Source organism: Phascolarctos cinereus, unplaced genomic scaffold (genome assembly GCF_003287225.1).
Source record: "Phascolarctos cinereus isolate Bilbo 61053 unplaced genomic scaffold, phaCin_HiC Scaffold_4;HRSCAF=312, whole genome shotgun sequence".
NCBI lineage: Eukaryota > Metazoa > Chordata > Mammalia > Diprotodontia > Phascolarctidae > Phascolarctos > Phascolarctos cinereus.
Genome location: NW_027555847.1, coordinates 126326681 through 126340217, shown reverse-complemented (window position 1 = coordinate 126340217; position 13537 = coordinate 126326681). Strand labels below are relative to the sequence as shown.

Here is a 13537-nt window from a genome sequence, read left to right as displayed (position 1 = left end):
AGTTACAGCATTACATCTTTAAGTTAACTTAGTTGGTTTTGACTTTTTGTTATATTGACACAGCCTAACCATTAACAGTGAATATATCTTCAATTATTTAACTGTCATTTTAAATTCTATAGTGTTTTACACTTTTTTCATATAAATCTTTAGTGTCTTGGTAAGTTAACTCCTGAATATTGTGTTGGGTTTTTTTTTAGTTTTTAATAGTTTCTTTTATTATTATTTCTTCATCTCCTATGTAGAAATGCTAATAATGTTTGTGGGCTAATATTATGTCCTGCTACTTTGCTGTATCTAATAATAATTCCAGTATTTTTGCTGACTTTTGGAGGATTTTCTAAGTACATTACTATGCCATTTGAAAGTAGAGTTTTGTCTCCTCTTTGCAAAAAGAAAAGAAAAGAAAAGAAGAGAAAGGGAAACTACCCAGGCTATGTATGCTTTTTGTTTTGTCAAAAGTAAGAATCTGGAGATAACGATGAGTTATTGCCAAACCTTGACTTTTGAGATTAGACTTATTTTTCTTGGCTCAGAAGGAATAAGGGGCAAAAATTTTAGAGAGGCAGATTGCCACCTGATGCAAGGAAAAGCTTCTTTGAGAGGCAGCATAGTGGAAGGAGTACTGGGTTTGAAGGCAGGAGAGACCAGCCTGTGTCTGAATCTTGCCTCCAACACTTATTGGTCGTGTAACAGCCACAGACAGTCATTGAACTTCTGTGTGTCTCAGTTTCTACAGCTGTAAAATTGGGGGAAGGGGGCTTAATAATCATAATAATTTAATAATTATACTGCTTGGTTCTATTACATAGCATTATGGTGAACATAAAGTAAGACACTGTATTAAAGTCCTTTGTAAACCTTAAAACACTATAAAACACCAACTATTATTATTAAGAGGGCAGGTATGGGGGGCCATAGTGCATAGAGTGCTGGACTTGGAGTCAGGAAGACCTGAGTTCAATTCTGGCCTCAGATACTTACTAGCCACGTGACCCTGGGCAAGTCACTTAACTCTATTTGCCTCAATTTCCTCATCTTAAAATGAGCTGGAGAAGGAAATGGTAAACCACTCCAGTGTCTTTGCCAAGAAAACCCTGAATAGGGTCACAAAGAGTCAAAAATGACTGAAAACCAAAAACAGCATTATTATTAACAGTAAGCTCTATTCAAATGTGGAATAGGCTACAATGTGAAGTATGAGTTCATCATTATTAGAGGTCTTCAAACTGAGACCCCACCATCTATTTCTTGGGAAGCATTGTAGAGAGGATGTTCAGGTATGGGCTGAGCTTTCCTCACTCTGAGAGTCTGCAACATTGAGCAGAATCTATGAGCATAGGTGAGTATAGAGTGTGGGCCAAGTACGCCTGGGATTGTTGCCACAATCTGATTCACTCATTCCCTCTCACCTTCCCCCATTTGCCCTCCACTGTAAGAGCATTTTCTTTTCTGTTTTTTTTTTTGTGAGATAATTTACCCCATTCTACCTCTTTCTTCTTCTCCGAATATAATCCTCTCTCATCCCTTAATTTTATTCTCCAGATATGACCCCTTAATCTTCAACTCACCTTGTACCCTCTATGTATCTATGTATCTATGTATCTATGTATCTATGTATCTATCTATCTATCTATCTATCTATCTATCTATCTGTCTGTCTATCTATCTACCTATACATACATATAATTTTTTTCCTCTAACTACCCTAATACTGACAAAGGTCTCATGAGTTATAAATATCATCTTTCCATGCAGGAATGTAAACAGTTCAGCCTTAATAAGTCTCTTATGATTTCTCTTTCCTGTTTACCTCTTCATGTTCCACTTGAGTCTTGTATTTGACAGTCAAATTTTCTACTCAGCTCTGGTCTTTTCATCAGGAATGCTTGAAAGTCCTCTATTTCACTGAATGACCATTTTTCCCTTGAAGGATTATACTCAGTTTTGCTGGATAGGTGATTCTTGGTTGTAATCCTATCTCCTTTGCCCTCCGGAATATTATATTCCATGCCCTGTGGTCCTTTAATGTAGAAGCTGCTAAATCTTGTGTTATCCTGATTGTGTTTCCACAGCACTTGAATTGTTTCTTTCTGGCAGCTTGTAATATTTTCTCCTTGACCTGGGAACTCTGGAATTTGGCTATACTATTCCTAGGAGTTTTCCTTTGGGGATCTCTTTCAGGAGGTGATTGGTGGATTCTTTCCATTTCTATTTTGCCCTCTGGTTCTACTATATCAGGGCAGTTTTCCTTGATAATTTCTTGAAAGATGATGTCTAGGCTCTTTTTTTGATCATGGCTTTCAGATAGTCCAATAATTTTTAAATTCTCTCTCCTGGATCTATTTTCCAGGTCAGTTGTTTCTCCAATGAGATATTTCACATTATCTTTTATTTTTTCATTCTTCTGGATTTGTTTTACAGTGTCTTGATTTCTCATAAAGTCACTAGCCTCCAATTGCTCCATTCTAATTTTTAAGGAAGTATTTTCTTCAGTAAGTTTTTGGACTTCCTTTTCCATTTGGCCAATTTTTCTTTTTAGGGCATTCTTCTCCTCATTGGCTTTTTGGACTCCTTTTGCCATTTGGGTTAGGCTATTTTTTAAGGTGTTATTTTCTTCAGTATTTTTTTGGGTCTCCTTTAGCAAGCTGCTGACTTGTTTTTCATGATTTTCTTGCATCACTCTCATTTCTCTTCCCAGTTTTCCCTCTACTTCTCTTACTTGCTTCTCAGAATCCCTTTTGAGCTCTTCCAAGGCCTGGGACTGATTCATATTTTTCTTGGAGGCTTTGGATGTAGGAGCTCTGACTTTGTTGTCTTCTTCTGGTTGTATATTTTGATCTTCTTTGTCACCAAAGTAAGATAATATAGTCTGACTCTTTTTGTGCTGCTTGCTCATGATCCCAGCCAATTACTTGAGTTTTAAACTGTTTGTTAAGGTAAGAGTCTGCTTCCAATGCGGAGAATGTACTGTCCCAAGCTTCAGGGGTTTATATAGCTGTTTTCAGAGATACTTGTAGGGACCTGTAAATTTTCAGTTCTTGCAAGGTGGTATGATAAGGGGTGAGGTGTTTACTCCTTTCCTGGCCTGTGCTGTGGTCTATTAGTGACCACAAGTACTCCTTTCTGTCCTGCAACTGTGAAGAAGGTTTCCTGTACACAGCCACTATAAGCTCCAATGTGCCAGTGCTCCTCCTTACTCCAGGACCCCCGCCCAGAACTGTGACCTAGGTCCAAGCGCGGGCAAAGCAAGAGATTCCTGCCTCAGCACCAGCAGTGAGATCCCTGCGATCCCCCTCTGATCAGCCATTTGATTCCCCCTCAGTCTGTGGGCCGGAAGCTTGGGAAGCAGCTGCCCCGCCCCCTGCATTCTAGGGGAACTGGAACTGAGACCCTGCCTTCCTCTCTCAGCACCGCAGAAACAGACTTTCCCACTGACCTTCTAAGTTGTCTTTGGCATTCGTGGATTGAGGGGGTCTGGAAACTGCCACAGCTGCCTGTGATTCAGTCCTCTGAGGCCTGCTCCAGGTTCACTGCAGCCTATGTGCCCACACCGAGGTGCCCTGTGCTCCCAGCCTGGCGCGATACACCTTTCTGATCAATCCTCCAGGTTGTCTTGGGCTGGAAATTTGTTTCACTCTGTCTTTTTGTGGGTTCTGCTGCCTTAGAATTTGTTTAGAGCCATTTTTTATAGGTATTTGGAGGGGTTTGGGGGAGAGCTCAAGCAAGTTGCTGCTTTCACTCTGCCATCTTGGCTCCGCCCTGGTAAGTGGTTTTTCAATGCTGCCACAATCTGGTCCAAGCATTATCATTAGAACTTCCCAGTCTCCCCAGGATTCTAGATGACACCATTTACAAACTGACACTTTGATTTAAGGTGCCATCTGAACTGTGCTTTGAAAGGAAGGAGACAACTTGATAAGGTGCAGGTGAGGAAGGAGAATGTTCTAGACATAGAACCCTCTTGCAAAGGTGTGTGGGTAGAAGGTACAATGCTGCCTTAGAATGGAATGCTCTGGCACAGACACCATTTCTCTTCAGGGGAACAAGGACCAGTGGTAACCCTCACATGAGGGAGACCCCGGTGCCAGCACACACGGTCTATGGAAGCCTGTGACTACAAGGTGCTTTAAACCATATCCATGTCATGGTACAGTACTATTCCAAGGGACATTGGTGCATCACAGGTACCTCAAGTTTCCTATGTTTTAAATGGAAGTAGTTTTATTTCCCTCCAAACCTATCTCTTCTCCAAACTTCCTCATTTCTATTGCTGGTGCCACTATCCTTCCAGTCACCCAGATTCACACTTTTAATTGTCATTTTTATTGTCACTGTTTCTAACACAATCATCCAGCAACTCTTATCTATCATAACATCAGAACAACTCTTGAATGTCTTCTTTCACTTCCATAGCCTTTACTCTAGTTCAGCCCCTCATTGCCTCTGCTGTAGACTGTTGTAATAGCTTCCTAAATGCTTTCCTTGCTTCTTCTTCATTCATTCTCTCCTTCAATCCAGCCTCCAAAAAGCTGTCAAATTAATATCCCTAAAACACAGATGTGACCATATTAACCCCCTACTCAGAAATCTTTATTTTCAATTGGTTCCATAGATCCTCTCTGATAAAATCTAAAGTCCCCAGCCTGGCATTTAAATCCCTTCATAATCTGGCTTCCACCAACCTTGCCAATCTTGTTTCATTTTATTGTTCTTCATATACTTTCCATTCTAATGAAACTAGCCTGCCAGCTGCTTGCCAATACACGCCACTCCCCCTTTGGCCTCCACGCATTGCAAAGAGTGTCTCCTATGTCTAAAATATACTATCTCCTTACCTCTTCCTATCTTCCTTTAAAGCACATAGTTCAAGGGTGCCACCTGCAACCCATGTCTTTCTTTACCCCTCACCTTTTGTCACTTTCTTCTTCTTGAAATTATAATGTTTATATTCTGTATTTACTTACTATAATACATATTAAATACCCCCAGAATGAAAGGAAAGTAGAGGATTATTTATTTGTGTTTTTTTTTAACTCCAGGGCCTAATGCAGTGCCCCTCACACGTGGTAAGTGCTTAATAAAAGCTTTATAAATTGAACTGAATTGACTCTAAGATTGCATAACTATACCCTTGAAAGTGCTCAGGTCTAGTAGTTTATAAATTTTGTTATTGTTGAGAATCCCAGGATTCTACAAGATGCCACTCTGGGGTTCCCTGAAAGAAACAATGGTCATTGTGTGTGTTTTTTTTTTAAAATCAACTCCAGGCTCCACCATAGCACCATATTAGTGCTGGAACTAGACCTGCAGAGACTTAAAAATGTAGAAGGGTTCCACAACTACAAAAAACTGGAAAACCAGTGATCTACAGGTATTGGTCTAAAATTACAATCTACACAGCATGGATCCCTGCCAGTGTTATTCCCTGCAATAGAGCACTCTCTCTTACCCCTGGGCTGAAACTGGAGCTGCTGAAGCAAAATGAAAGGATTTGGCAAAAGGGGCATCCATATTACTAACTAGATGAAAATCCATTGCATATTAACTATGAATTTTGGAAATTGGTCTACTCCCCAAGCTGGCAGCCTTAGCTCAAAGGGTTCTCGACTCAGACCAAGTTCAAATGAATTAAGAAGTAAAAATAATCAAGAAATAATAATTAGCATATAGCATTTGTGTCCATGGCATTTGTGCTAGGCACCACGCAGAACAAGTTTAACGAATACGATCTCTTTAAGATAGATGACAGTGACATGGATGGACAGATAGTTATTTTACCAAATAAGCAAAAATGTTGTGTGTAAATCAATATTTTTTTTGGGTAAACTGAATCACATTTTAGGCATATTAGAAAGTATACTACTTATAAAAGAATTTGTTGCTAGATTTAACGTGAAGACTCCTTTTGAACTGTTAATACCCTCTAATTTGTTTTATAAGTCTGGTTCTTAAAATAGGATGTGTCTATGTGTACTGGTAACATGTAACAGTACAATACACCAAAGATTAGCACTGTGACTAAAAATAATTTATGCTACTTATACAAATAGTCTGATAGAGAGAACCTAAGCTTGGATGCTGGTTCTACAATTTACTACCTCTCTGATGTTAGGCAAGCCTTAACTTTTCTGAGTCTCAGTTTCCATACCTGGAAAGTAAAGGTACTGGACAAGGAACTCTGAGGTTCCTTTTCTAAGGATGTAAGCCTAAAACCTTGGGAGATGAACCCTGTCACCTCTAAGCAATATCCGTTTCCCTCCCCACTTAAATCTGCCTTTGTTCTCAACTTAATAGTAACTCATGTTAAAGATAGCTTTTAATATTTACAAAACATTAAGTAGTAATCTGCAACACAGATCTCCCAAGCTTGAAACCTCAGAATTGTCTTTGACTCCTGTCACATCCAGTCAGTTACCAAGCCCTGGAGAGTCGGATCTTCACAATTACTCTTGCATCTGTCCCTTCCTCTCCACTTACTGTATGGCCACACTGGTATGGACCCTTATTAATTCTCATCTGCTCTCTTGCCATAGCCTCCCAACTCTCCTGTTTCCAGTCTCTTTGCTTTCTGGTTCATACTTTTAGAGCTGTCAAAGGGCGGCTAGGTGGCGCCATAGTGCACAGAGCGCTGGACCTGAAGTCAGGGTGACTCATCTTACTGAGTTCAAATCTGGCCTCAGACACTTGCTAGCTGTGTGACGCTGGGTAAGTCATTTAACTCTGTTTGCCTCAGTTTCCTCATCTGTAAAATGAGCTGGAGAAAGAAATGGCAAACCTCTCCAGTATCTTTTGCCAAGAAAACCCCAAATAATGTCATGAAGAGTTAGACACGACAGAACAAGAGATGCCAAAATGTTTCTAATATACAAATCTGAGCATGCAATTCTCCTGAAAAAACTTAAGTGCCTCTATATTGCTTATAGATTAAAACACGAAATTCTTAGCTTGACATTTAAATCTGGCTGTGATCTACCTTTCCAGTCTTATTTCACTCTATTCCTTGTTACACACTCCATGTTCCAGCTAAACTGGAACAATTACTCAATCCCATCTTCTATTCTCCTCCCTCTCCGCATATATTCAGGCCATCTATATCTCCCCATTCAGTGCATTCAGTGCCTGGAATGCACTCTGTCATCATCAGTATCTATTGAAAGCCGCCTCTTTTTTTTTCTTTTCTTTCAAAGCTCAACTCAGGTGCTACCTCTTCCATGAAATCTTCGTCGATCTACATTCCGTTCCCCTTTCCCCCTCATCTTGAGAATTTGTTTCAAATAGCATTCAGCCTAATGCCATCTTTATTTTTGTAGGTGGTAAACTTAATATTAAGCTGGAAAGGACTTGATGGTAGAGGTTTGTGATTTTTTTATTTTTCTGTATGTAGGGCCTAGCATAGTGCTTTGAACATAGCAGGCATTAAATATTTGATGAATGAAAAGATCTAGTGTAGGCCCTCATCACCTCATGCCTGGATTATTGCAATAGCCTGCTGGTGGGTTTGCTTGCCTTAACTACGCCCCTAGTCCAATCCATTCTCCATTCAGTCACAAAAATGGCTGTCCTAAAGTACAGGTCTGATCATGTTACTTCCCCCTACTCAATGAACTCCAGTGGCTTCCTATTGCCTCCAAGATAAAATATGAAACACTTTGTTTTGAATTCAAATCCCTTTATAACCTAGCCCCGTCCTACTTTTCTAGTCTTCTTACACCTTACTCCTTGCCAAATCCTCTTTGATCCACTGACATTGGTCTCCTGGATAGTCCATGAACAAGACATTCCATCTCTTGGGTCTGGCCATTTTCTTTGGCTGTTTCCTATGCCTGGAATGCTCTCCAACTACTGACCTCCCTGGCTTTCTTTAAATCACAACTAAAATCCCATGTTTTACTGGAAACCTCCAACATCTCTTAATTTTTCCATTATTTATTTCCTATTTATATTGTACATAGCTTGCTTTATATATATTTGTTTCTATATCATCTCCCCCATTAGACTGTAAGCTCCTTGAGGGAAAGAACTGTCTTTTGCCTCTTTTTGTATCCCCAGTGCTTAGCACAGTGCCTAGTAGATAATAGGTGCTTAATAAATGTTTATTGATTAATTGATGAGATGGCAGATAGGAGTAGGACAATAAGTTACATGGAAGTAGCTTTGCCTAGATTGAATATGATAACGAAGAGTAAGATAAGGTTAGTTGTAGTGCTTAGAAAGGAGGCCAAAGAGTCAGAAAGACCTGGGTTTGAATTCTGACAACATACATGCTGTTATAGACCCTGGGAGCTGGGGTAAGTCACTTAGATGTTCAGTGCCCCAGGCAGCTAGCTAAGATTGTAAATTCCAGATGAGTTGCCTCTCTGTATTAGTGGAGAGAGTTTCTACACTGGAAGTTTCCTATGCCAATGAAATCAGGTTTGGATAAAAAAGCAAAAGAAAGGTAGGTCAACCTGATGAAATACCTCCAAGTTAAAAGCAGCCTAGAGAAAAGTTGTGGCAATTTTTCATACCTCTTTGATACTTTTCTGCCATGGAAGAGGCTGGATTAAACTTAATTAGCATTCTCCTGAACCTTTACATAAGTCCATTAGTAAAATGTTTTCTTGATTTTATAAATGGGTGAACTGTGTCAGAGGCTAATGAAGTTACTTGTCCAAGTGGTGGGCTAGAAATGAAAAAAATCGGCCTCCAGTCTTAACCACAATATATCTTTATGCAGTTTCATGGATACCTTTTAATTTTATTCAGACTTGTAATTTCATTGGTGTTTGGAAACTTTTATTTGAGAAGACTCCCCCTGCCAATGGAGAGCTGGGAATCAGAGGCAGAGAATTTCTTGGTTGTGACTTTCCAAGAGTCACACAGCTAGTATGTTTTAAAAGATGGATTTGAACTCAGGTCTTCCTGATTCCAAGGATGGCTTTCTATCTACTATCTCCCATACTGCTGCTCTGTGAACCCTTTATGACTTTCAAAATATCAGGAATTTTACAAGGTGCTTAGGAAAGACCATGGAAAGGGCAGCAAGGATTGTGGAAAAGGTTTATGGCATTTCAGAGAGAATAGGATTTAGTCAGAATACCTGGCTCTGCCGTTTATTAGCTCTGTGACCTTGGACCAGTCGCTGCTCATCTCTAGACTTTCACTTCTCTCATGTATAAAATGAGGGGGCTGGATTAGAATGATCCCCAAGGTCCCTTACAGTTTTGACCATCTAGAACAGGGGATGGAGTAAATGTGGGTAAAGGCCTCGCTGACGGAGACCTAGACAGGGATTAGAAGAAAAAGCAAATCAGCAAGGCTCTCCTAACTTCCGTCTGCTCAACACAGACAAGGTGTGTTTGTATATAAACGTGCAACGTCCTTCTCAACTATCTTGGAACTTTTTTTGATCTTGACATTTTGTGATGGTTTGTTTTAAACCAGGCCCTACTACCGAGAGAACGAAAGCTTCAAAATCATCAAATCGACCTCTTCCCTCAGGATCAGGGCAGGAGACAGGTGAACGTCAAGAGAGTATGTGAAGAGGGTGCTGAGGCCGAAAACGGCGGTGCGGCAGGTTGGGCAGCTGAGCTCCCCAGGCCCACATAATTACTGTTTTTGAAAATCAAATGAGACCTAGTAGCCCTCCCGGGCTTGCGGTTCCCAGACGGCCAGCGTGATTTAGCGCCTTGTGTACAGAGGGAAATTCGGGGGCGAAACGGAGCAGAGGAGGGCGAGGGCGAGCGGGGGAGGGGAGAGGAGGGCGGGGGCCGTGGTTACCCCAGCTGCCTTGACTCCAGCCTCATTTCTCTTGATTAATCCATCCCATCTCCAAGCTGGAGTACAATGTCGTCCCGCAGCCTGCAGGTGTCTCCCCACGGAGCAGGAGGCGGCAGCGCATCCCCATCTCTGGCATGTGCCTCCAGCTAGCAGATGTTCGTTCGGTCCTTCGCTTCTTCACTCGCTCCCTCTCCATGCTCGCGGCCAGACAACCAGAGCTTCTCTGATCCCCTCCTCCTCCTCCTCCTCTTCCTCCTCCTCTTACACCTCCTCCCCGGAGGCTCCTCTCCGGCCCCGCACATCCCAGCCGGTTGGAAGGAAGCCCCTTTTGGAGACTGGCTCCCTCGCGTCCCTCTCGCCGCCGCCTTGCGAGCGCCCCAAGTTGAGAGGAAGATGGGGACCCGGCTGCAGCATTTGCAGAGCCGCTCCAGCAACAGATTGGAAGAGACGGAGAGTTTCCGCCGAGGGGAAACTGGCTGCTGAAGGGCGCGTGACAAGGCTCCGAGAACTTCTCCTCGCCCACACCCGCCCGCCCACCCGCACCCACCAGCTCGCTCGCCCCCAGCCCCGGCTTCCTTCGGGCTCGCTTGCTCCTTTCCCCGCGAGGAGGGCGGAGAGGCATGAAGACGAGCCGCCGGTGCCGAGCCCTGCTGGCCGTGTGTCTGAACCTGCTGGCTCTCCTCTTCTCCACCACCGCCTTCCTCACCACGCACTGGTGCCAGGGCACCCAGCGGGTGCCCAAGCCCAACTGTGGCCGAGACAAGAAGACCAACTGCCTCAACTATAGCGGCAACAGCACGGCCAACGACACGGCCGGCTCCCACGGGGTGCACTACAGCTGGGAGACCGGAGACGACCGTTTCCTCTTCAGGTATTTCCACACCGGCATCTGGTACTCCTGTGAGGAAAACCTCAGTGGACTTGGTAAGTGGCAGCGGGCTCCTCGTTCTCTTCCTCCCTCTCTCCCCTCCCCGGCCTCCGGTGGCCGTGGGTGGAGACAACCGTGATGGTTTGGCCTCACTGACCACAGCGCGAGATGCTCCTTTCCTCCCGGGAGCCCCGTGCGGCCCCCGTGAGACCATTTAGAACGAACGTTCAAGGGTTAGATTGTTCAGCCTTTGGGAACGTTCCACGTTCCACGGGTAAGAGCATTCCACGGGGTAGAACGTTCCCCAGTGCCGCGGTTTAGAAGGCTGAGCGCGCGCCGACCCGGAGAGCAACCTGTTCTTCGTCCGGAGGGCCGAGGAGCTTGCCTTTTCTGGGCTCCTTGACCTGCCCTCTGCAAGCTGTGCGCCCCTTCCAAGGGGACCCGAGAAAAAGAGCACCCAAGCCGACCGTCGAATGCCAGGGATGCTCCTGGGAGCCCCTACACTTCCCCTCCCCCCCCAGGAGGCGAAAAGGGTTCGGTTTTAGCAGTTGCAGAGTGAGACTGACAATCTGGGTCCCTCCCTGACTGATAGTTTTAGGTTATGAGTACAGAAGCCTACATAGGTTAACTGGAGTCTTGGCACCAGTCTGAAACAAGCTACATGGGTGTATGTGTGTGTTTGGGGGCAGATGGGGTGTATAACTCCCTCTAGGAGATAGCTGGAGCCCTGAGGAAGTAAGATATTTACCAAATCAAAGAACAGTAGAAACAGAATTCAAATAAAAATGTATGGAAAAGTAGTTGCAACAGAAACAGATAAAAACTACTCAAAACAAAATTATTGATTTTTTAAAAATGTACTTTTCAGGAGGTAAAATATGGGCACAGACCCAGTAAGCTTATTGTGGTTGGCTCTTCTCCTTCTACATCTCTGAGTGCTCTTCTCTTGGCCACAAAGCAAAGTAAGAGTGCTACAAAGCTTCAGAGCAAGGCTCTAGCAAAAGCTAGAAGTGTCTGGGTGAGAGATGGCCTCTGGCAAAGGCCCTTGGGAAGGCAGCAGGCATCTATAAATCGAGGCCTGTGTACCTTGAAAGCTTTTTACTGGTTGATGCTGGGTTGTAATGCCAGCCCCTGATTGATGTGCAGAGGGGGTGATGCTTCCTGAATGAATTGACACCCTCTCCCTCTTTTTAGAAGCTTAAAATTCATTCAATAGGAGCTTGGTTCTTCAGTGCAATATGAATATGCCTGCGGTTGTTCAAGTGGTGATGGAAGTGAACATCTATCCTCAGAGTCTTTGGTAAGCTGACCAATCTGGTTGCATTGGCTTGAGCCTTCTATTTGGAAAGAGTGAAGGTTTCAAGTACTTCAGTCCAGGAGCTGCCTGATAGCTTGTCCTTAGGACAGGATCAGACTTTTTTTTTTCCTTCTTGAAGGCTGCCTACTCTAGCTTGTTATTTTTGATACTAAATGTAACTTTTCTGAATTGTACTTTCTGTTGCTTATAAACATGCTGATTCTTTCTATGCTGTATTTTTGCCAGAGATAAGCTTTTACTTACTGATCAGAATTGATTTGATCTCCAACTTCTGATAGTACTCATGAGACTTTTATATATTTTTATTCTATTCTAGACTTAAATTCTGGAAGCACACTTTAGTCTAAAGCTATAATCTTACAGATCAGAAACCTAAAGCCAGGGAGCAGAAGCCATTCTGCTGAAAGTCATGCAAATAAACTAGAGAGTTGGTGTTAGAACCCAGGTCTCCTGAGACACCATGGAGCACAAAAAAGAGCATTAGATTTGGATTCAGATGCCCTGGATTTGAACTCTGACCTCTAAGACCCCTTCCAGACTAAATCCCATAACACTGTGATTTCCAGTCTACAATTCATTCCACTGTACCACCACAAAACTAATTAATTGCTTTCATAAGCACACAAGCCACAGCCCTAACCACCTACACAGAAATTTTCATAATACCTTGACACTTGAAAAATCATAACCCTTCTGGCCCATAAGCCATTCTTCCCCTTAAAGAAAGCATTTCTGAGTTCTTGAATAAAACTCATAAACTGCCATCACCAGTTCCTCTTCCCCAGGAAAATACCACAGACCTTCTAAAATATGCACATGAATACCTCCAATCCCCCCCCCCCTCCCCGCCAGCCCCAGGACCTCTCCGACAGCTAGAATCAGGCCACAACTACTACTCTTCATGTAGTTTTGTCAACTGAGACTTTTCAGCTGTTGCTTTAGAAGGGAAGGGAGATTTTTATTAGTTTGGGGCCTCTGGTTTAGTTCTCAGGAATTCTTCTCTTTCATACTAATTTCACCTTCAGTAAGCTTGGGTTAAAACATAGTTTGGCCTTGGTTGTACCCAGGAAGAGGGGTTAGGGAAAGGTGAGGGGAAGTACATCACTGTAAGGTGGAATATGAGGAGAGGGCTATTTGGGGGAACTAAAGCAGAGATTACTTTAAATGTAGTGTAGTATAATGAAGAAAGTCCTAGATTTGGAGTCAGAAAACCTGTGTTAGAATCACAACTATGCCTCCTCCTACATGTAACCTTGGACAAATCACTTAACCTCTAGGCTAAAATTTCCTTATCTGCATATAATAAGGGGATTGGACTAGATTTTACCTAAGGGCCTTTCTAGCCCTATAGCTGATGATTTACATTTGGGACCAAAATAAACAACAAATAAATTGAAGACTGTTTAAGGTCTAGATTTTAGGGGATCTGTGAACTGTTTTTTAAAACACATTTTGATAACTATATTTTAGTACAATTCATTTCCTTTGTAATCTAATGTATTTTATTTTATACATTTAAAAACATTCTGAGGAGTCCATAGGCCAGGTCTAGGAAAAACAAACAAACAAACAAACATTAAGCTCTGCTG

At 42.8% G+C, this 13537-nt stretch overlaps 1 protein-coding gene across 1 annotated transcript in view; it reads left to right on the top strand.

The window, feature by feature from the left end:
- Positions 1 to 10292: 10292 nt before the first annotated feature.
- The window catches only part of GSG1L (GSG1 like), a 372574-nt gene continuing 369329 nt past the window's right edge, over positions 10293 to 13537 (top strand). Inside the window, exon 1 of the mRNA XM_021006351.2 lies at positions 10293 to 10686. Coding sequence (XP_020862010.1) covers positions 10383 to 10686 — 304 coding nt within the window. The 5' untranslated portion in view covers positions 10293 to 10382. The remainder of the gene's footprint in view (positions 10687 to 13537) is intronic.